The sequence below is a fragment of the Delphinapterus leucas genome, chromosome 2, assembly GCF_059928025.1.
Source record: "Delphinapterus leucas isolate spDelLeu-1000000601 "Yukka" chromosome 2, BTC_Dleu_Yukka2, whole genome shotgun sequence".
Lineage (NCBI taxonomy): Eukaryota > Metazoa > Chordata > Mammalia > Artiodactyla > Monodontidae > Delphinapterus > Delphinapterus leucas.
Window position 1 is genome coordinate 105,060,714 of NC_143130.1, and position 25,006 is coordinate 105,085,719.

General features: G+C 38.6%; 1 protein-coding gene across 3 annotated transcripts in view; it reads right to left on the reverse strand.

Annotated features, from left to right (window-relative positions):
• Positions 1-634: 634 nt before the first annotated feature.
• The window catches only part of TTC5 (tetratricopeptide repeat domain 5), a 39,871-nt gene continuing 15,499 nt past the window's right edge, over positions 635-25,006 (reverse strand). The window contains exons 9-10 of one of the 3 annotated variants that reach the window (XR_016392140.1): positions 18,376-23,503; positions 635-4,536 (exon numbers count right to left, since the gene is read on the reverse strand). Coding sequence is in view for 1 of the 3 variants with exons in the window: in XM_022587563.3 (XP_022443271.2) it covers positions 23,384-23,503 (120 nt within the window). In the remaining 2 variants the exon portion in view is untranslated. Of the gene's footprint in view, positions 4,537-8,635; positions 23,504-25,006 lie in introns of those variants that run through there. The other 2 variants (XR_016392139.1, XM_022587563.3) reach the window with 2 other exon arrangements.

The window sequence follows — 25,006 nt, forward strand, 5'->3', positions numbered from 1 at the left end:
CAGCTCTCCCACCAAAGCCACTGGGCACAAACAGACTGTATAGTGTTGCTCCTATATAAGGACCCACTTCAAGGCTAACATAGTTAACTGTTTCATCTAATTTCATAGAGTCAGAGAAAGATAAGCAAAATGAGAAGACAGGAGTTTGTCTCAACCGAAAGAGCAAGAGAAAACCCCTGAAAAAAACAACTGATGAAACAAGTAAATAATTTGCTAAATAAAGAACTCAAAACATTAGTAATAAGAATGCTAACTGAATTAGGGAAAAGAATAGATAAACACAGTAAGAATTTTTTAAAATTAATTAATTAATTAATTTTTGCCTGTGTTGGGTCTTTGTTTCTGTGCGAGGGCTTTCTCTAGTTGTGGCAAGCGGGGGCCACTCTTCATCGCGGTGCGCGGGCCTCTCACTATCGTGGCCTCCCTTGTTGCGGAGCACAGGCTCCAGACGCACAGTCTCAGTAGTTGTGGCTCACGGGCCTAGTTGCTCCGCGGCATGTGGGATCTTCCCAGACCAGGGCTCGAACCCGTGTCCCCTGCATTGGCAGGCAGATTCTCAACCACTGCACCACCAGGGAAGCCCCCTGTCTTTCTTTCTTTTTTTTTTTTTTTTTTTTGCCTCTCCAAGAACTATATTTTGGTTTCACTGATAACTGCACTAAATTACTTGTTTTTGAAGAACTTCTGTTTTAAAAGTAGAACTACACTGAAATATCATCTCTCATATATTTTATTGGTAAGAGTTCAAAATTTCACAACATACTCTCTTGACCAGACTAGAGGCACTCTCATATACTGCAAGTGAGAACGCAAAATGCAACAACCATTATAGAAGTGCAGTTAGCGGTGTCTGTGAAATTATACACACCATTGACCCTTGTGCTTAGCCATTTTACTTAGAAGCATAGGGGGAAAAAACACAGTTAGACATATATTGATAAGAGTTGAAGCTGGGTAGTAAATGCGTGGAGGGGAGCATGTGGACATTTTCTTATCTTTTGTACATTTCTTCAGTGTTCAATTACTAAAAAGTTCAAAAATGACTTCTGCTTTTAACTGTATTTATACCTTCTTTGTATTGTACAGCTTATTTTGTTGTCCTATTACAAGCTTCTTGAGTCGAAGTCCCAGTTGATTTGAAATCATTTCATGACAATATATTACTACATTCCTTTGTCAGATGGTCATTGAATACTAATTATTTTCCAGTTCCTGAACTAGAAGTTAGAAATACATGATACTATAGTTCCTGACTTCACAGGATATACATATATTCTAAGGCAGAAAGCAGATACCTTAACAAGTAACTAAAGTAAAATTGTACCTCTTTTACCACAGAGGAAGTAGAGAGTGGTATGAATACATTATGGAAGGTTTTAATCTTATATAAAAAATGTACGCAAGGTTTCAGCTGATACATAAAGGACGAGCCAGAGTTAGCCAGGTTAGCTGATAGATAGAGACATTTTTAATCAGAAAAAAAAAGCGCACCAGTGTCTTAAAGAGGTAAAATTTGGCGAAGGTGTGAATTGAACTAAATGAAATGTAATATGGCTTAAACCTGGAGTATATGGGGTTTATCTAGACAAGAAATATTACATAGTTTTTGAATTTCTCCTAAGAAAAGTAAAAAGCTATTGGGAAGAAAGCACTGCATCATTAAGGGAGTAGCATGATAAGACAGACATGGGACATACAGAAATCAAGTCACAAACTTGTCAAGGTACCATATCAATCGTTGCAGTAAATGCAAGTTAATTGAACACTCCAAACAAAGTGAAGAGATGATCAGAGTAGAAAAATAGAAGATCCTATTTTATGCTGTCAGTGGTATGCTGTCAACGTACTTTAGATTCCACATCTTCTCAGCCATCAGTCTTGCTGACATGCAGCAACTTCAGATTCAGCACCAGCTTTGAAAGCAACAACCTACCTTCCGTAGTATTCTTCACTAATTCTCATTATTGTGTAAAGTCTAATCTTTATAATTAATCCCTAATTCCATGTCTTAGTAGTTCTCTTAGTAGTTCAGCTACCCTTACCAAATCCAAACTGTTACATATGCTATGTTCAAGAACAAAATTGTCCAAAAACCCTCCTTCTAGTATCCTCATTCGTTTTAAGCTAGATTCACAAAGTCAGAGAAAATTTCTTTAGTTTCTGCCCTGTTTTTATCCTTTTATTCTTTTATTCTTCTTCAGTTGTTTTTCCCTAATTTCTTTTGTAGAACACTAAGCTTACAATTTTTTCTTTATTTTAACATGGTATTTATGACTAAAAAATGTTCTTTGGAAGTTTGGTATGTACTTTATTTGTATTACTCAGTTCTAAATGTTTTTGTCATTGTCCTTATGTTTTTTTTAACTCATGACTTATTTGAAAAGCTCTTTTTCTTATTTCCAAAGACACAGGGTTTTTTTTTTTGGAAGGGGAAGAGGGTTGGGTAATGGAGGACTATTTATCATTTCATATTTTTATTGCATTGTAATTAGATAATGCATTGTATAATAATAGAGTTTTTGGTATTTATTGAGACTCTAAGGCCTGTATGTTAATCATGTTTTTGTAAATGTTACATGAATTCCCGGAAAGAGCACACACTATTTAATTTTGGGGTGTTGGTGTTCCTTAGATGAATCTTTGCAAATCTTTTTCTACAACAGTTGTTGGAGGACTTGTTGATTTGTAAGTTATTGAGAAAATGTGTTTAAACAGCAGCTTAGGCTAAGAGAATCTGCATAGTCACTGGAAATTAAGAAAAAGGTGAAAAGTAGGCATTTTTATTAATGCTTACATTACCATTGTTGTTTTGTTGTTGTTGGCAGGTGATTTATAGAAAAGATGGAGGCATGGCTGTGTGAACTGGAAGTGCTGACTAATACATTCAAAGGAAGAAGGTAACATTTTTCCTCTTAAAGCAGGCATTTTTAGAGTGCAATCAGGTTAGAACATTAATCTGAATCAATGTTTGAAAGTTTAATTCATTGTGAAACATTTTTATTGCAGGTGAACTAGGAAATGAACTGTCAGTCCAAGTGGCAAAACCTGTGATGTGAGCAGATTGCCTTATCTAATTAGCCAGAAATAGCTACCCCCTAGACCACAGATAAAGGAGTGGTGATCTGGTTCAGGGAAAATCCTGAGTAAATGTTTCTGTGTAAATGTTTCTTTCCCCTTTCTTTTTGGGTATGTGTGCCTTACTAATGAGATTTAGGTAAAACAGGCACAAAGAAAGGCCAGTCTCAATCTGCCTTACTTGAGAGCTAGCTCATAATATATTCACATATTTCCTTTCTTTTCCTTTAGAGTAAGGAAAAGCCATGTAAACTCTTTGCACAATAATTATTTTAGTTGCTTCAGTGCAGACTTATTTTTCTCCATTTATGAAAGCCTATGTGAAATGAGAGATGATGAGATGCAAGGGAGAAGTAATTTTGGCAGCCTGGCCCATATTCCAGTGACTATGCACTAGCTTCGCGGTTGTTGAGGGTATGAGGCAGTGGCAGTAGCATCGAGGCTTTTCCACCTTAAAATCTTGCTGCTGGGGTCTATTCTGGAACCCAGCAACTCCAGTAGTAGCCCCCAAGTCCTACTTCTCTAGCTCTTCCAATGATTTTGTAAGCATCTAATGCACTGTGCTAAGTCTGCTTAATAAACTCAGTGGTTTCTGTTTTCTTCGTTGAAGGCCAATCAATATAATTATATGCTGACAAGATGAAAAAGTTAGTAGAGATAGTTACATAATAATGTAAAAACAAATTCCTAATTTAAGTGTGCTTTCCAGCACTAGTATTTTCAGTCTAAGATACACTTTCTCCTTTCAACTTCCTCTTGGTGGTGGTAGATGAGTAAAAGGCGAAAGTTAAACTTTTATTGATGGCTTCAGAATCTTAGCAGAATTATAACGCAAAAAACAAAGTTAGGCAAATCAAGGATAGGCTAGCGATTAGTAGCCACAAAAAGGCTATGAGGGAAGGGGAAAAACCTGGAACCTCTAGACCTAAACATTTTCTTTAATAACAAAGTAACTTTTAAAGAGATAGTAAATGTAAATTTGTATACATCTTCTCCCTACATTGGCAGTGTAAATTACCAGAGTAAAATATAAAAATACAAACATGATATTTTAGTAAATGCTAGATGTTGGGATGCATGTATGTGTGTATGTATATATGTATGTATTGAACAAAAAAAAATCAGAAAGAAAAAGATAAAATGTCAATTAAGTTATACCAGCAATCATACAGACAGACTACATCAACCCATGATCCATGTCACAGTTCCAAACTTATTCGGATGTTGGTCCTTCTAACTCCAGCATAAGTTGTGCATATTTACCTCACAGTATAACTAATAGCATTAAATATAATTCACAACAAAAAGGTACACTGATCTTTACAAAATTAATCATCATAACAGGAGCATATAAGAAAGACTGTCAAATTGCTCAGTGGATTTTATTGGCATCTGAGAGTACATTCAAGAAGTTCCCATGAATTAGGTTTCCACAGCTGCTTTCTCCTCCTCGTTTTCAATCTGGATACATGCAACCAAAAATCACCATGCAAAAACAGTAATAGGGAAGACACAGGGAGAGAAGAGGGTTATTTCAGCTCTCTCATCAATTTTGCTTTAACTGTTTTAAAAGCTCATTTGAAAAGCAAGCTTTCATTGGTCATTGTTTAAGTTTGGAAACATGTCTATAAAGAGTCTGATCGTGTTCAAAAGATAGCACCTACCAAGAACTTCTTCCATTTGGCAACAGAGTCCAGTGATCACATTTTCCCAGGCCCTTATCAATATACAAAAATCTTCACATAAAACAGTTCATATACAAAATTGTACTTATCTATCTAAGTTACTATTCACTAATTTATGCCTTTATCTATGTCTTCACCTTAATAATACGTAGGATCAAACATCATCATTCTTACTCTGATCAAAATTGTGGTGATAATCATTCTAAAATCAATTATTTAATACTTATTGTAAAGAAGCAATCACATAATAATTAAACAAAATTTGGAATTTCTCTTGATTCGCAAAAATTATGAGCAGTGAGGAAAACAAGTTTCTAGAGGCTTGAATTAGTATAAGAACCAATGTAGGATTGGGAGGATGGCGGAAGATTAAGACGCGGAGATCACCTTCCTCCCACACCAGAAATACATCTACACGTGGAACAACTCCTACAGAACACCTACTGAACACTGGCATAAGACCTCAGACCTCCCAAAAGGCAAGAAAGTCCCCACGTACTTGGGTAGGGCAAAAGAAAAAAGAATAAACAGAGACAAAAGAAGAGGGACGGCACCTGCACCAGTGGGAGGGAGCTGTGAAGGAGGAAAGGTTTCCACACGCTAGAAAGCCCCTTCGCGGGGGGAGACTGCGGGTGGTGAAGGGGGAAAGCTTCGGAGCCGCGGAAGAGAGCACAGCAACAGGGGTGCCGAGGGAAAAGCAGTGAGATTCCGGCACAGAGGATCGGTGCTGACCAGCACTTACCAGCCCAAAAGGCTTGTCTGCTCACCCACCGGGGCAGGCGGGGGCTGGGAGCTGAGGCTCGGGCTTCGGTCAAGCGCAGGGAGAGGACTGGGGTTGGCAGAGTGAACACAGCCTGCAGGGGGTTAATGCCCCACAGCTAGCCGGCAGGGAGTCCGGGAAAACTCTGCAGCTGCAGAGGAAGCAAGAGACTTTTTCTTCCCTCTTTGTTTCCTGGTGTGCGAGGAGAGGGGATAAAGAGCGCTGCTTAAAGGAGCTCCAGAGACGGGCGCGAGCCGCGGCTAACAGCGCAGACCCCAGAGACGCCAAGGCTGCTGCTGCCGCCACCAAGAAGGCTGTGTGCGAGCACAGGTCACTATCCACACCTCCCTTCCGGGGAGCCTGTGTAGCCCGCCACTGCCAGGGTCCCGGGATCCAGGGTCAACTCCTCCGGGAGAACGCACGGCACGCCTCAGGCTGCTGCAACGTCAGGCCAGCCTCTGCCGCCGCAGGCCCGCCCTGCACTCCGTACCCCTCCCTCCCCCCGGCCTGAGTGAGTCAGAGCCCCCGAATCAGCGGCTCCTTTAACCCCGTCCTGTTTGAGCGAAGACCGGTGACCTACACGCAGAGGTGGGGCCAAATCCAAAGCTGAGCCCCTGGGAGCTGTGAGAACAAAGAAGAGAAAGGGAAATCTCTCCCAGCAGCCTCAGGAGCAGCGGATTAAATCTCCACAATCAACTTGATGTACCCTGCATCTGTGGAATACATGAATAGACAAGGAATCATCCCAAATTGAGGAGGTGGACTTTGAGAGCAAGATTTATTATATTTTCCCCTTTTCCTCTTTTTGTGAGTGTGTATGTATATGCTTCTGTGTGAGATTTTGTCTGTATAGCTTTGCTTTCACCATTTGTCCTAGGGTTCTATCCGTCCGTCTTTCTTTCTTTCTTTCTTTCTTTCTACTTTTTCTCCCTTTTATTCTGAGCCGTGTGGATGAAAGGCTCTTGGTGCTACAGCCAGGAGTCAGTGCTGTGCCTCTGAGGTGGGAGAGCCAACTTCAGGACACTGGTCCACAAGAGACCTCCCAGCACCACATAATATCAAATGGCGAAAATCTCCCAGAGATCTCATCTCAACACCAGCACCCAGCTTCACTCAACGACCAGAAAGCTACAGTGCTGGACACCCCATGCCAAACAACTAGCAAGACAGGAACACAACCCCACACATTAGCAGAGTGGCTGCCTAAAACCATAATAAGTCCACAGACACCCCAAAACACACCACCAGATGTGGACCTGCCCACCAGAAAGACAAGATCCAGCCTCATCCACCAGAACACAGGCACTAGTCCCCTCCACCAGGAAGCCTACACAACCCACTGAACCAACTTTAGCCACTGGGGACAGACACCTAAGACAACGGGAACTACGAACCTGCAGCCTGCAAAAAGGAGACCCCAAACACAGTAAGATAAGCAAAATGAGAAGAAAGAAAAACACAGCAGATGAAGGAGCAAGATAAAAACCCACCAGACCTAACAAATGAAGAGGAAATAGGCAGTTTACCTGAAAAAGAATTCAGAATAATGATAGTAAAGATGATCCAAAATCTTGGAAATAGAATAGACAAAATGCAAGAAACATTTAACAAGGACCTAGAAGAACTAATGATGAAACAAACAATGATGAACAACACAATAAATGAAATTAAAAATACTCTAGATGGGATCAACAGCAGAATAACTGAGGCAGAAGAACGGATAAGTGACCTGGAAGATAAAATAGCGGAAATAACTACTGCAGAGCAGAATAAAGAAAAAAGAATGAAAAGAATTGAGGACAGTCTCAGAGACCTCTGGGACAACATTAAATGCACCAACATTCGAATTATAGGGGTTCCAGAAGAAGAGAAAAAGAAAGGGACTGAGAAAATATTTGAAGAGATTATAGTTGAAAACTTCCCTAATATGGGAAAGGAAATAGTTAATCAAGTCCAGGAAGCACAGAGAGTCCCATACAGGATAAATCCAAGGAGAAACACGCCAAGACACATATTAATCAAACTGTCAAAAATTAAATACAAAGAAAACATATTAAAAGCAGTAAGGGAAAAACAACAAATAACACATAAGGGAATCCCCATAAGGTTAACAGCTGATCTTTCAGCAGAAACTCTGCAAGCCAGAAGGGACTGGTAGGACATATTTTAAGTGATGAAGGAGAAAAACCTACAACCAAGATTACTCTACCCAGCAAGGATCTCATTCAGATTTGATGGAGAAATTAAAACCTTTACAGACAAGCAAAAGCTGAGAGAGTTCAGCATCACCAAACCAGCTTTACAACAAATGCTAAAGGATCGTCTCTAGGCAAAAAACACAAGAGAAGGAAAAGACCTACAATAACAAACCCAAAACAATTAAGAAAATGGGAATAGGAACATACATATCGATAATTACCTTAAATGTAAATGGATTAAATGCTCCCACCAAAAGACACAGACTGGCTGAATGGATACAAAAACAAGACCCATATATATGCTGTCTACAAGAGACCCACTTCAGACCTAGAGACACATACAGACTGAAAGTGACGGGATGGAAAAAGATATTCCATGCAAATGGAAACCAAAAGAAAGCTGGAGTAGCAAATCTCATATCAGACAAAATAGAGTTTAAAATAAAGACTGTTAGAAGAGACAAAGAAGGACACTACATAATGATCAAGCGATCGATCCAAGAAGAAGATATAACAATTGTAAATATTTATGCACCCAACATAGGAGCACCTCAATACATAAGGCAAATACTAACAGCCATAAAAGGGGAAATCGACAGTAACACATTCATAGTAGGGGACTTTAACACCTCACTTTCACCAATGGACAGATCATCCAAAATGAAAATAAATAAGGAAACACAAGCTTTAAATGATACATTAAACAAGATGGACTTAATTGATATTTATAGAATATTCCATCCAAAAACAACAGAAAACACATTTTTCTCAAGTGCTCATGGAACATTCTCCAGGATAGATCATATCTTGGTTCACAAATCAAGCCTTGGTAAATTTAAGAAAATTGAAATTGTATCAAGTATCTTTTCCAACCACAATGCTATGAGACTAGATATCAATTACAGGAAAAGATCTGTAAAAAATACAAACACATGAGGGCTAAACAATACACTACTTAATAACAAAGTGATCACTGAAGAAATCAAAGAGGAAATCAAAAAATACCTAGAAACAAACGACAATGGAGACACGACAACCCAAAACCTATGGGATGCAGCAAAAGCAGTTCTAAGAGGGAAGTTTATAGCAATACAATGCTACCTTAAGAAACAGGAAACATCTCGAATAAACAACCTAAACTTGCGCCTAAAGCAATTAGAGAAAAAGAACAAAAAACCCCAAAGTTAGCAGAAGGAAAGAAATCATAAAGATCAGATCAGAAATAAATGAAATAAAAATGAAGGAAACGATAGCAAAGATCAATAAAACTAAAAGCTGGTTCTTTGAGAAGATAAACAAAATTGATAAACCATTAGCCAGACGCATCAAGAAAACGAGGGAGAAGACTCAAATCAATAGAATTAGAAATGAAAAAGGAGAAGTACCAACTGACACTGCAGAAATACAAAAGATCATGAGAGATTACTACAAGCAACTCTATTCCAATAAAATGGACAACCTGGAAGAAATGGACAAATTCTTAGAAATGCACAACCTGCCAAGACTGAATCAGGAAGAAATAGAACATATGAACAGACCAATCACAAGCACTGAAATTGAAACTGTGATTAAAAATCTTCTAACAAACAAAAGCCCAGGACCAGATGGCTTCGCAGGTGAATTCTATCAAACATTTAGAGAAGAGCTAACACCTATCCTTCTCAAACTCTTCCAAAATATAGCAGAGGGAAGAACACTCCCAAACTCATTCTACGAGACCACCATCACCCTAATACCGAAACCAGACAAGGATGTCACAAAGAAAGAAAACTACAGGCCAATATCACTGATGAACATAGATGCAAAAATACTCAACAAAATACTAGAAGACAGAATCCAACTGCACATTAAAAGGATCATACACCATGATCAAGTGGGGTTTATTCCAGGAATGCAAGGATTCTTCAATATACGCAAATCAATCAACATGATACACCATATTAACAAATTGAAGGAGAAAACCCATATGGTCATCTCAATAGATGCAGAGAAAGCTTTTGGCAAAATTCAACACGCATTTATGATAAAAAACCCTCCAGAAAGTAGGCATAGAGGGAACTTTCCTCAACATAATAAAGGCCATATATGACAAACCCACAGCCAACATCGTCCTCAATGGTGAAAAACTGAAAGCATTTCCACTAAGATCAGGAACAAGACAAGGTTGCTCACTCTCATCACTCTTATTCAACATAGTTCTGGAAGTTTTAGCCACAGCAATCAGAGAAGAAAAGGAAATAAAATGAATCCAAATCGGAAATGAAGAAGTAAAGCTGTCACTGTTTGCAAATGACATTATACTATACATAGAGAATCCTAAAGATGCTATCAGAAAACTACTAGAGCTAATCAATGAATTTGGTAAAGTAGCAGTATACAAAATTAATGCACAGCAATCTCTGGCATTTCTATATACTAATGATGAAAAAATCTGAAAGTGAAATCAAGAAAACACTCCCATTTACCACTGCAACAAAAAGAATAAAATATCTAGGAATAAACCTACCTAAGGAGACAAAAGACCTGTATGCAGAAAATTATAAGACACTGATGAAAGAAATTAAAGATGATACAAATAGATGGAGAGATATACCATGTTCTTGGATTGGAAGAATCAACATTGTGAAAATGACTCTACTACCCAAAGCAATCTACAGATCCAATGCAGTCCCTATCAAATTACCAATGGCATTTTTTACAGAAGTAGAACAAAAAATCTTAAAATTTGTATGGAGACATAAAAGACCCCAAAGAGCAAAAGTAGTCTTGTGGGGAAAAAAACGGAGCTGAAGGAATCAGACTCCCTGACTTCAGATTATACTACAAAGCTACAGTAATCAAGACAATATGGTACTGGCACAAAAACAGAAACATAGATCAATGGAACAGGATAGAAAGCCCAGAGATAAACCCATGCAACTACGGTCCACTAATCTATGACACGGGAGGCAAGGATATATAATGGAGAAAAGGCAGTCTCTTCAATAAGTGGTGCTGGGCAAACTGGATAGCTACATGTAAAAGAATGAAAGTAGAGGGGCTTCCCTGGTGGCGCAGTGGTTGAGAGTCCGCCTGCCGATGCAGGGGACACGGGTTCGTGGCCCGGTCCGGGAAGATCCCACATGCCGTGGAGCAGCTGGGCCCGTGAGCCATGGCCACTGGGCCTGCGCGTCCGGAGCCTGTGCTCCGCGGTGGGAGAGGCCACAGCAGTGAGAGGCCCGTGTACCGCAAAAAAAAAAAAAAGAAAAAGAAAGTAGAACAGCTCCTAACACCATACACAAAAATAAACTCAAAATGGATTAGAGACCTAAATGTAAGACCAGACACTCTAAAACTCTTAGAGGAAAACATAGGAAGAACACTCTTTTACATAAATCAGAGCAAGATCTTTTTTGATCCACCTCCTAGAGTAATGGAAATAAAAACAAAAATAAACAAATGGGACCTAATGAAACTTAAAAGCTTTTGCAAAGCAAAGGAACCTACAAACAAGACGAAAAGACAACACTCAGAATGGGAGAAAATATTTGCAAAAGAATCAATGGACTAAGGATTAATCTCCAAAATATATAAACAGCTCAATATTAAAAAAACAAACAACCCAATCAAAAAATGGGCAGAAGACCTAAATAGACATTTCTCCAAAGAGGACATACAGATGGCCGAGAAGCACATGAAAAGCTGCTCAACATCACTAATTATTAGAGAAATGCAAATCAAAACTACAATGAGGTATCACCTCACACCAGTTAGAATGGGCATCATCAGAAAATCTACAAACAACAAATACTGGAGAGGGTGTGGAGAAAAGGGACCCCTCTTGCACTGTTGGTGGGAATGTAAATTGATACAGCCACTATGGAGAACAGTATGGAGATTCCTTAAAAAACTAAACATAGAATTACCATACGATCCAAAAATCCCACTATTGGGCGTATACCCAGAGAAAACCATAATTCAAAAAGACACATGTACCCCAATGTTCATTGCTGCACTATTTACAATAGCCAGGTCATGGAAGGAACCTAAATGCCCTTTGACAGATGAATGGACAAAGAAGATGTGGTACATATATACAATGGAATATTACTCAGCCATAAAAAGGAACGAAATTGGGTCACTTGTTGAGACGTGGATGGATCTAGAGACTGTCATACAGAGTGAAGTAAGTCCGAAAGAGAAAAACAAATATCGTATATTAACGCATATATGTGGAACCTAGGAAAATTGTACAGATGAACCGGTTTGCAGGGCAGAAATTGAGACACAGATGTAGAGAACAAATGTATGGACAACAAGGGGGGAAAGCCGCGGGCGGGGGATGATGAATTGGGAGATTGGGATTGACCTGTATACACTGATGTGTATAAAATGGATGACTAATAAGAATCTGCTATATAGAAAAATAAATAAAATAAAATTCAAATAAATGTTAAAAAAGACCATACAACACTGAATACAAGTGAGAGTACATTAGTTCATTAAATGAGAAAAAATAAATATGAAATCAAATGACCTTCCCCATCTTCCTTTCAAAAAAAATAAATAAAAACTAATATTGTAAAGTTCCATATTTTAAAGTTACATACACAGAAACAAACTCAAAGTTTTCATTTAAAACTTGGAAAATATATTATTTAGAAATGTTATGGAAATTCAATATTTGCTATATTTTAAGTTGTTATAATTTTAATATTACATATTTTTCCTTAGAACATAAAGAAAATAATGAATTTTTCACTAAAATCTATACAGATGCCTCCAAATTCCTTCATGTTTATTCTACTGTCAGACAAACATCATTTTCTTATTTATCATTTTCTAAGCATTGCCTTAAGGGACAGCAAATCTGTTCAGCCAATAATTCTCCAAAATACCTTGTGGAAATTTACTTACTCTAATTTAGTTCCTCCTCCCAGAATTGTTCAAGAAGATGAATATATTTATAGCTTTGAAATTTTATGAACTCTAGAAGGTTGGTTCTACATCAATACAAGCTGTCAATATTATGCTGATTCTTTTCTCTCCTCACCTCTTTAAACACACTGTTCCCAGGCAATCATCTCTATCCTTGATAACAGTACTTACTATAACCACTAACTCAATGTCTTCCTCGGTTTAATAATATTTTTCTCACATTTCTTATAATAATGTATACCCTCATTTTAAGGTTTGACTTTGGCTGCTTATTTCCTCCTAGAGACTTGGAGGATAACTAATGTTAAAATAAACTATCACACTGGTTATGTCCTTGTATCTGAGCAACTAGACATCTAACAGAAGTGCTTTACTTGGATTAATGGATTAACACAGTTTTATCAATTATACATTTTTCTTTAAAACAGGCAAGTATGAACATTAAGTATATGAAAAACTACATTTAAAAATTAAATCTAAACACCTAAGAAGAATAGGCACTCTACACACTAACCTTAACTATTACAATTTTAGTCCTTCCTGCATTATCTCTTCCTGGGTTTAAATAAGAACACATAATTCGTTTCACTTTCTTACTTTGACAAAAGAACCCCACAAAACAGCCTGGTATAGTGTCAAAAGCAGTTAACTTAGTGTCAGTAGACCCAGATTAAGCCCAGATTTACCATTCATTAGCTGTATGACCCTATTCATCTTAAAACTCTCATATTGCTATATCCAATACTAGAGTAGGTGTTCAGTCAACATTTATGAACTTAATCAGGAACTGAGTCTAGCAGAAACCAGTGAAGAAGTAAAAGAGACCTCCTCTTTGCTTGCCACATTATGAATTGGGTTACAGCAATAAGCAAGTAAATAAAAGAAAAGGTATAGCCGTCCCTCCTGACTGTTCAACCACCCGGCAGGGCAGAGGAAATGGCCTGCGCCAGGGAAGAAGCACAAAGAGAAGCAAAGCTGGACAGGGCGAAAAGACTGGTAGGCTTACACCCTGACTAAGATGCATAATCCCCTGGGATGCATAGTTTTCCCTGACCACACTGGTAAACCACATACTCTCACATCTAGTGGGGCCATACCCTCAAGTCCCAGCATTCTGGATCTACTTCTACATTCATCTAATGGAATTCTGCTTAACATCTTCTACAGCCATCCTGCCCTGACCAAAGATAAGCAGGACTATAGTCATTTTGTTTACCTTCTCTATCCATATAAACACATAAAATACATGAACGAACATGTAAGAACCTGATCTTCTAAATATAAACAACAACAACAAAATGTGTTCAGAGAATTGTAAGCAACATCAGAATGTTTACTCATTCAATATTTATTGAGTGTGTACTATAAGTAGACACCATGGTAGAGTTAGGGACACATTCTAGAAAGACACAGAAGAGTTCACAATCTCTTGGGAGATATATATAATAATTTACAAATCACTTATATATTACATAGTGATAACAAATATATACATATGGTTGCTTTATCTAGAATGCAGCTCTCAATGAACACTGTTGAAAGTATAGACAGATTTCTGTGTCTTTCTTGGTCTTGTCTCAAGACATAGCCTTGTAAGCAAGTTTATCTGTAGGATAACAGCTACCCTATCATTCAGTATAAAAGTCACAATTCAACCCTCAAACAAGTGTTTTCCAACCTGTACCATAATTGTGGCGTGGTCAAAGAGTGTTGGTAATAAGGCACTCAAAGCCAAGTCTACTATTGCATTGCTTCTCCAAAGGTGAGCTTGTACAAGGACAATTTCCTTTAGCATTATCCATTTGTTAAAAAAGAGGTCACAGAAATGTGCTTGTGTTTGCCAGAGATATATTTATTCTCTATCATAGCTTTAAAACCATACTAAAAATAATTTTTAAATGTCATTTAAAAATATAACCCAAGAAGCCAACCTGAAAAGGCTACATACTCTTATGATTCCAAATATATGACTTTCTGGAAAAGGCAAAACTAGGGAAACAGTAAAAAGATCAGTGGTTGTCAAGGGCTAGGAGAGAAGGAAAGAATGAATAGGTGGAGCACACAGGATTTTTAGGGCAGTGAAACTACTCTGTATGATACTGTAATGGTGGGTACAAGTCATCATACATTTGTCAAAACCCATAGAATGTACAACATCAAGAGTGAACCTTAATGTAATCTGTGGACTTTGGGTGATAATGATGTGTCAATGTGAGTTCATTGACTGTAACAAATGCACCCTTCTGATGCAGGATGTTGATGGTGGGGGAGCAAGTGTGTGTGTGTGTGTGTGTGTGTGTGTATATGTGTGTGTGTGTGTGTGTGTGTGTGTGTGTGTGAGGGCAAAAGGTATATGGGAACTCTCCATACTTTCCACTGTCTTGCTGTGAACCTAAAACTGCCCTAAAAAATAAAGCCTAATTAAAAAATACTTTTAGGGTTTCCCTGGTGGCACAGTGGTTAAGAACCCGCCTGCCAGTACAGAGGACACAGGTTCGAGCCCTGTTCCGGGAAGATCCCACATGCCACGGAGCAACTAAGCCCGTGCGCCACAACTACTGAGTCTGCGCTCTAGAGCCTGCAAACCACAACTACTGAGCCTGCGTGCCACAACTACTGAAGCCCACATGCCTAGAGCCCGTGCTCCACAGTAAGAGAAACCACCCCAATGAGAAGCCTGCGCACTACAACGAAGAGTAGCCCCCGCTTGCCACAACTCGAGAAAGCCCGCACCCAGCAACCAAGACCCAAAGCAGCCAAATAAATAAATAAATAAACAAAATTTTTCCAAATAAATAAAATAAAAATACTTAAAAAAAATATAACCCAATAATGATTATTGTCAAAAACTGTACAACTAGTGTTTTTTTCCCCTTTGGGCAGTGACAAACAGAAGCAGACACAGCAAGTTTTCCACAAGGCCTTTTGCTGTAGAGGAGTCTGTGCACCAAAATGTCAAGGCTCACACTCCTCAAATGATAAGTTTTTCATTTACTCCCATCATTCACCAGGCCCATTTTGGAACCTCAGCCAGAAATCTCCCTCTCTGCTAGCAGGAACAAAAAGCTCCAGGCCACACACAATAGTTGGTAAAATCTAGAAGAAGTTGGCACTGTTCAAGCTGCCTCAGTGAAACCAATGCTCTAAGGATCCCTATACCCCCAGGCCTAATCCAAAGATAAGTTGTTTTAACAGATTAGAAAAAAAAGTTGAAGGAGAGTCATAACAGAAAAACCTAGGGTCCCCAGGCACCAGTTTAAGACTCTCTGCAGCAGCTCTGCTTTGGTTGATTAAAGCAGGAGTTGGAGGCCCCTGAGAGCCAATTAAAAAAGGAAGTTAGGATGAGGGAGGGAGAAATGATTCCAGCAACTACCAATTAAAAGTGAATGGATCCCACAGCACGAAGGGATGGTGATTCAAACTGTTGCATCAGCCAAGTTCCAGCACCAACTCCCTGAACATGAAGAGAAAGCAAAGGGGAGGGGTGAAGGAGGGGGGCAGAGGTGTCCCACACTCTGGCAAGCTTCCACTGCTTATCTCAAGTGAATACACACCTGACAATTAAAGCGCAAGTGGAATCTCTTGATTAGCCGTGCACAAAACCCCAAGACCATGCCATAAGAGGGACAGGACCTGTAGGCAGGGAAACATGCCCCAAAGTTAGGCAGGATGCTGCTGACACAACAGACCTGCTGCCAACTGAGAACTGCTCTTGTCAAATCAGATCACACGTCACTCAGAACAATACTACTTCCATCCCTCCCCTCCATCCTGTACTTGTAAAATACCTGATGATTTTCAAGCATGTTCACAAATACTACTTCAGTGATTGTCACAAACAAAATCCCTGTGGGTTCTGTCGGGTATTAGTATTTTCATCTAGGAATTTTTAAAAGTTAATGCTGAAGTTCAAGAGATCTAAGAGCATAAAAGCAGTATTATTTGTATATTTTAAGTGATATGCCACTAAGCTTATATATACATAGAATATCTCTTGAACAAAATGTAAGAAAATGGAATGGTTACTACAGCAAAGGAACTAGGGGTCAGGAATGGAAATGAGGCTTTCTTTTTTGTGTTAGCTTTTCTGTAATTTTACACTATTGTATATATAATTTCCTGAAATTAAATGAAAAAGAAAGTTACAATTAGGGAGCAGAAAACCACAATCCAATTCTCTCTCCGTATAATGCTGCCTCCCATGTTGGGTAAACAGGACAGAACAGTTTTCTTTCTCCTGTATCTTGCCACTTATTCCCCATTCCATCACCACCATCCACATGTACGTATACACACACAACTTTCTGTGAGAATTTCCCCATGATTGCCTGGTCAATGCAAATCTGCCAGGAGCTAAGGGTGTGCTGAAAACCAACCAAGTGACAGGGAAATTGAAAATGTGATTTTGGCCTATAGGAAGAGTGATCCTAAATGATACATTTCACTTGGAAAAAAAATTAGCATTTTTGTTCAAATATTTTGAGAAAAATAAGCTAGCACTTCAGCATGAAGGATCAATATTAGAAAGAATGAAGCCCACAAAATCTGCCAGTATAGGGAACGTGGTTCCCTAATACTCTACAGCCTGGCAAGTCACTGACAAAAAGGGAAGAACTTCTTTTCCTGGAGATCAAGGGAGATTTCTTGGCTTGACACAGAGACAGGTTCCCACAAAAAGAAAGGTGAGAGGCTATATGACACAATGGGAAATGTGGCTATGCACATCTAAAGATAAAATATATAAATTAAGCTAATGGAGTACTGGAAGACACTGCCTCTCAGGTCACACTCAACACTGATACCCTGACTCTACAAAGCACAGATGTAGGTAGATCAGTAAGTAGAGAAGGAAAATGCTAACAGAATCCTGACACCAAGAGGCAGTCATTACCACGGACTAAAGTAGGAGACTACCATGGGAACAGAATGCATACTCTTTTAAAATGTATTCAATGGTTCCATGTGAATTATTGAGCACTTGTGTCAGGTACTGAGCTAGGATTTAAGACCACTAAGATGAGTACCCTCGAAAAGTTCACAGCCTATAGGAAACTGGCAAATAATTAAAACACAGTAAGTGCTCTGAGAGTATAGAGACAGGCACATCAAAATCGAATATGCTCAGGACGGTTTTACAAAAGAGGTAATGTTTAAGCTGAATCTCAAAGGGCAATCAGGAGCTCTCTAGGAGTGAAGACAACACATTTCAAGCAGAAGGAATCACATGTGCAAAAGTGCTGAGGTATGAAAGAGCATGGAAATGTCCAGATATTAAAAATATGCTGGGGTTGCCATGCATTAGGATTATAAGAAGAGGGCAGAAATGAGGTAATATAGATAAGCAGACCAAAACGTGATGGCTGTGGCCCATGTGAAGGAGTGTCTTACTGGAATTAAAGAATTGCTGAGGGTTTTTAAACAAGGAAATTATATGATCAAATTTGTTTTGAGAAAGGTGAAACTGTTGGCAGCACTTCCCACTTCTGAAACAGCAGAAGAGCACATTAGCATAACAGGCAGAGTACAAGCTCTAGAGTCAGGAGGACTGGGTTCAAATTCCAGCTCTAATACAGCTGGAATTCCAGCATAATTGAGTCCTGCTTATCTCTACTTGTCATGTACCACCTGTAGGACATGTATGAGTTCATTTAATCCTCATAACAATCCTACAAGGTAGGTAGTAATATTACCTCCATTTTATAGATGGAGACACTGAATCTCAGAGAGGTAAGAAACTCACCCATATGGGCTTCCCTGGTGGCGCAGTGATTGAGAGTCCGCCTGCCGATGCAGGGGACGCGGGTTCGTGCCCCGGTCCGGGAGGATCCCACGTGCTTTGGAGCGGCTGGGCCCGTGAGCCATGGCCGCTGGGGCTGTGCGTCCGGAACCTGTGCCCCGCAACGGGAGACGCTACAACAGTGAGAGGCTCGCGTACCGCAAAAAAAAAAAAAAAAAAAGAAACTCACCCATAGCCTTTGAAGTACAATAACAGTAAAAATTTCAAATCATGGCTCTACTACTTACAAACTTATAAATTTGGACAATACTACTATTATGATCATTATTACTAAAAAGTGAAAAAAGTTAGAGAAAGTAAGATTTCAACTATAGGGAAAACAAAGACCACCATTGCCACAGTCAGGCAAGAAATACAGAACTACTGAACTAAGACAATATGAATGGACAGAAAATAAATGAAGAGATATTTAGGAGACATGATCAACATAACAGCCATGTGACAGACTGGGGGATATTAGACATGAAGAAGGAATCAGAGATGACTTCCCAAGTTTCTGGCCTAGATAACTGAATACATGGTGATGTCAGCTGGTAATACAGAGACAACAGAGGTAGCTGCTAGAGATAATGAGTTCTATTTTAGATACGTTGGATTTAAAACGTCTATGGCACATATAGCCTAGTAAGCAGGTGTAAACTTATCACTAGCGCTAGGGAAAAAGATCTGGAAATATAAATTTAGGAAAATTAGTAATTTGGTAAGTGAACACATGGCTATGAATGAAATGGCTCAATGAAAATGTTTTGAGGAAGAAAAGCAGTAGGCCATGGGTAGAACTCCTAAGGCCACCACCATATAAAGAGAGGATGAGGAAGAAGTGTCCATATAGGAAGTAGGATTCAATAAGATTCTGACTTCTCCACCAGGGCTACGCACATCATATCCACTGATCAAAAACAGTTTGTGCTTTGGCAATTACCTGGGTTCACTATGTTCACGGTTACCCTCTCATACTCAACACCCTAGGTCTTTATCCCTTCAGTTCTTCCCCTAATCACTGTAATTAGGCCTCTTTTCCTCCCATGTAGAACCAAGTTATAACCTTCAACTTCTGCTCTACTCTTGGAGTATCCTCCTACCAGTTCTACATGTTGGTCTGTACTGTGCCAACCTGCTAAGCTGGAACTACATAAGGTCTTTTTTATATAATAAATATATTATCATATAAGACTTTGCATGAGGTCTAATTTATATAATAAATCCCTTATCCCATAACTCATAAAGGTTCTGCTCCCCTGATTGAACCATGACTGATATATTCCATCCCCGTTTCCTAATTCTGACCTCCATGCCCCCCCCCACAAGTATTGTGATAAAGAATAGCACAATTTCCAGTATCTCTCTGAAGGTTAGAGACCAAGTGAACCTACAAGAGAAGCAATTACCAAAGCAGGAGCCCTGTTCTAAAGGCTCTTCAAGCCAATAGAATAAAGTTTCAAAATCATTATTATTCTGCATACAAGGTGTCAACACTCTCTATATTAATCTAATATATCTTGTTTTCCTAACCCACCATCTGTCCAGCCGGCCAGCCATTTGTTGTCAAATCAGGCAATGTCCAACACTCAGAGATGTATATAATAATGTCTAGAACTCAAAGATAAGTATGAGTTAGTGGCTGTCCTTTAAGAGTTCAAACCATAGAATCAAGTAATCATAATACAATAAAATGTGTCATATAATATAGATGGTACAAAGTGCTATATCATTTCCTAAACATAGCTCCCTAAATTTTTTTTAATACATTTTCCTCAGTCTTGGATGCTCTCTGTTACACATCAAATTTATAAGTAGCTAGCTAGTATTTTATTAAAAGATGTTCAACATCACAAATAAAGGAATGAAAATTTAAAACAATGAAATGTCATGTTGCCTATCAGATACAAAAATTATATCCCAGCTCATGAACAGGCACTCTTATAACAGGAGAAAAAAAGGATATTATGAAGATAAAAATAAAAACTAATGAAAAAGAAAAAAACTACAAAATATGAGGGTAAACAAAGTCAATTTCTTTGAAGACTTGTAAGAGACAAAAGGCTGAAGGAGAAGTGATAAGGTACAAATGAATAATACCAATAATACGTTAGAGAAAAAGGGGACAAAATGACTGATACCCTAGAGAATAAACAAATAAGGAACATACTACAAATATTTAGGAGAGTAAATTTGAAAACTTAAATGAAATGGATAAATTACTAAAAAATACAAAATATCAAAACTTAATCAAGAGAAACTTGAATAATTCAATCCAATAAACCTTAAAGAATTTAAATCAGAAGTTAATCTTTCCATAACGAAAATGCCAGGTGCTGATTGATGACTTTATGGGCAAGTTCTACCAAGAAAAAGACAAACGGATTTTATATCATCTTTTCAAATAAACATACAGGAGATATGCTCTTTACTCATTGTATGAGGCTAGCATAACTTTAATACCAAAACCAGACTAGAATAGATTAACAAATAGTGTAGACTCATAAACTAATATCACTTGTGACCCACAGGTATAAAATCTTAAATATTACACAAGTAAATCCAGCGATATAAAAAAAAATACATATCCTGACCAAGTAAGTTTTGTACCAAGTTTTGTAAGTTTTGTACCAAGTTTTGTACTTTTGATTTATTAATCAAAAGCTGAGTACTCGGGCTTCCCTGGTGGTGCAGCGGTTGAGAGTCCGCCTGCCGATGCAGGGGACACGGGTTCGTGCCCCGGTCCGGGAAGATCCCACATGCCGTGGAGTGGCTAGGCCCGTGAGCCACGGACGCTGAGCCTGCGCGTCCGTGAGCCTGTGCTCCGCAACGGGAGAGGCCACAACAGTGAGAGGCCCGCGTACCGCAAAAAAAAAAAAAAAAAAGCTGAGTACCCTAATCCACCACACTAACAGATTAAAAGAAAAAAAAGGTCATCTGCCATCTCAATAAATGCAGAAAAAGCATTAGATAAAATGTAATACCTTTTCATCATAAAAATCCAAATAGGCTTGAAATCTAAGATCAGGCATATGTAAAAACTATATAACAAACATCTTATTTAATACTGGAATTTTGAAAATATTTCCTTTACGTATAAGAACAAGACAAGGATGCCTGCAATCATCGCTTGTATTCAGCATACTAGAGATCCTAACTACTGCAGAAAACAAAGAAAATAAAAGGTAAAAGGACTGGAAAGGAAGACACAAAAAAGTTGTTATTTATACACAGCAAACCAAAAGGAATCAACAAATTATTAGAATGAGAGAGTTCTAAAAAGGTGACAGCTATAAAATATATAAAGTCAATTTATATCTATTCCCAAGCACAGTTAGCAAATGTAATTTTAAAAATTATACTATTTACAATAGCATAGAAAACTACGAAGTATCTAGGAATAAATCTAATAAAAGATATATAGGACTTTTCCAGAAAAAGTATACAATTATATTGAAATATACTGAAGACTTAAGTAAATGAAGAAAATCATGAATAAGAAGATTCAATGTTATAAACATGTCTGTTCTTCTTAAATTGATCTATAAATTCAATGCAACCCCAAGCAAAACCCAGAGGAGTTTTTCACGAAAATTTACGGATTCTAAAATGTAAATGGGCCACTGGTTAAGAACAACATGGCCCATTGTTATTCTGATTGGATACTGACTTTTTATAAAATGAGAAGACAATATGGTATTGGAATAGAAATAGACAAATAGATCAGAATAGATCAGAAGAGAAAGCTCAGAAACAGACCTATATACTATATATAAAAAGTTGGTTTAAGACAGACTGGGCTTTAAAGATCAGTGGGCAAAGGATGGATCTTTAATAAAAGGTGCTGGGGCAATTAATTACTCATTAAGAAAAAAAATTATATACCTACATCGTAACACAAGGAAAGGTCATAATGAAAGAAAAGGACAAAATGATAAAAATTCATAAATCAACAGAGGGGATATGTCTTGATGACTTCAGGATAGGGAAGGACTTCTTAAAACACAAACATCACTAGAAGTCTTCCAAATTAATCTGTATCCATTAATGCACTCTCTGGTTATAACCATTCAGTTGGTTAATAATCCTCCCTCATATTTCCCTATTTTTCCACGAGGATATTAAAAGAAACTGTTATAAAATGTATCACTAGAACCTAAAGGAATTGAATATCTAGCTCTCTCTGGTCTTTCACCCTAGTAACACTATTAGAATAGTACTGCTGTCATGTTGGACTATGATAAGGGCCACTCCTAAGGATGACAGAATGGGGAAGTGGAAGGAAGCTGGTTCCCAACAACTTTGTGGAACTGCCATTCCTGCCCTGGGCTGCCTATTGCCAGATTTCTTTTAACTGAGAGAGAAGTAAACTATTTTGCTTAAAGAAAAAAGCGGGGAAGGGGGTATTACTCTAATGGATTGAAGTGATCCTAAAACCAAGAATTCAAGCCTAGAGAGAATGAAGCAGGCCAAACTACACAGTATTTTTTTTCCAAACAAATTTAATTCTGTTCCAGCCCCAAAGAAGGGGAAGCACCTAAATTTTAAAAATAAAAACTGCTCAAAAACTAAGTCATTAAAAAAATTAACCCCCCTCCCTTAGCAATAAATACTGAAATGATATATACACATGAGGCTCAGGAAGGAGGCAAGAACAGGAACCTTGGGGACTCTGTCCCATGACAAGGTCCCAACACTTCTACCAACTCCATGCTCTTTGCCTAAAACATAGAAGAGCAATGGAAGAGGCAGGAGATATACCAGGGACATGTGTGGCCCCAGAGAGAGCTGGAACATAACAGGAAAGAAAGAAGACACAAAGTGTCTTACAGGGCAGAGGAAAGGAAAGTTGTCATCTAAAACGTCCCCCCAATTCCAGCTGCGTCACTGGATCTGGCTGGTGCAGTTGCCGAGTGCCCTTGAGCTTTTCTCCTCGCCTCTACTCCCTCTTTAGCATGCCATCCAAGGAAGGTCATTCACACTGTGGCCTCGATGCCACTGTGGCAGCGGCCTGGCTGCTGGAGCCCTGAGGCTTCCCATTCACCACCAGCAGGAGGGGCGTCTCCACACGAACACTGGAAAAGGAATAGTCCTGGAAAAGACAAATATACAGAGGCTCATTACAGATCCTACGATGGAAGAAACTCCAGCACAAGGATACACCACCTGTGGCTTTCTCACCCCCTCCTTTCCACCTCCCGCAGCAGATACACCCCTTACCTCCACCTCACATTAAACAAAGCTGAACTAACATAGGGGATGTAATTTTCCCAAAGTTTTCAATCTTCAGAAGGAAAATCTGGGACAGGTAGAGTGCCAGTAACTGTCATTAGAAGAATGGGACAATTCTGATTCAAAAACAACAGGATCCTGGCACTGCCCAACAAAAGGGTCCCACCAGCTCTACAGAATCTTCCCTTCCCACAGCGTTTATCATAAATTATAACTAAATACACACAGCAGCCAAGCCAGAGCCAATAGAAAGTCTGAGAAACTCTTAGATCAAGTGTTTGTAAAGTTATAAATTAATCTGCCTAATATAAATTAGACTTACTTCTCCTTTAATATCAGGAGGTTTAACAAAATGTAGGTTTAAACATTCTCCTAATAACAGAAAACATCAGCTCAATTTATCAGTTCAAATGTACTTTAAGTTGCAAAATGTGTTGTTAAAAGATCTTTATCCAAAAAATACTGTTCCACTTGGAGTATAAAGGAGGTTCTTTTGAGTCAAAATAAAGAAGTGAATTAAACATTTTCATAAATCAATTTTTAAAACATCCTAACAGGAACATGGGCAAGTGACCAAAAAAAAGCAATTTATAAAAGAATTATAGTCAATAAACATATGATAAAATTTTCAACCTCACCAATAATCAAGAAACCAAAGCCAAACAATACTGATGCTATACTTTTCATGTAAAATCAGCAAATAATTTTTCAAAGGTTTCTACATAGAGTTGCAAAGAAAACCATAGAAAAACAATTACTGACATCCACGGTTGATATTAACTGGTACAACCTTCCAAAAAATAGTTTGGCAATATGTATCAAAAGTCTTAGAGGGACTTCCCTGGTGGCGCAGTGGTTAAGAATCCACCTGCCAATGCAGGGGACAAGGGTTCGATCCCTGGTCTGGGAAGATCCCACATGCCGCGGAGCAATTAAGCCCATGTGCCACAACTACTGAAGCCTGTGAGCCCTACAGCCCACGCACTGCAACCACTGAGCCCACGCACCACAACTACTACTGAAGCCTGCATGCCTAGAGCCAGTGCTCTGCAACGAGAAGCCACAGCAATGAGAAGCCCGTGCACCGCAACGAAGAGCAGCCCCCGCTTGCCACAACTAGAGAAAGCCTGCGCGCAGCAACAAAGACCCAACGCAGCCAAAAAAAAAAAAACCACAGTCTTAGAATTCTGCATACCCTTTGGAGCCAGGATTCTACCTTAGAAATTCACTTAATTTCTTTAATGAATTAATTAAATTTATTTAATAATCATGGATATGCACAGATATTAAAATATTTACTAAAGTACTTTTATAGTAAGGAACAATTATTAATAATCTAGATCGGGGGTCAGCAAATTTTTTC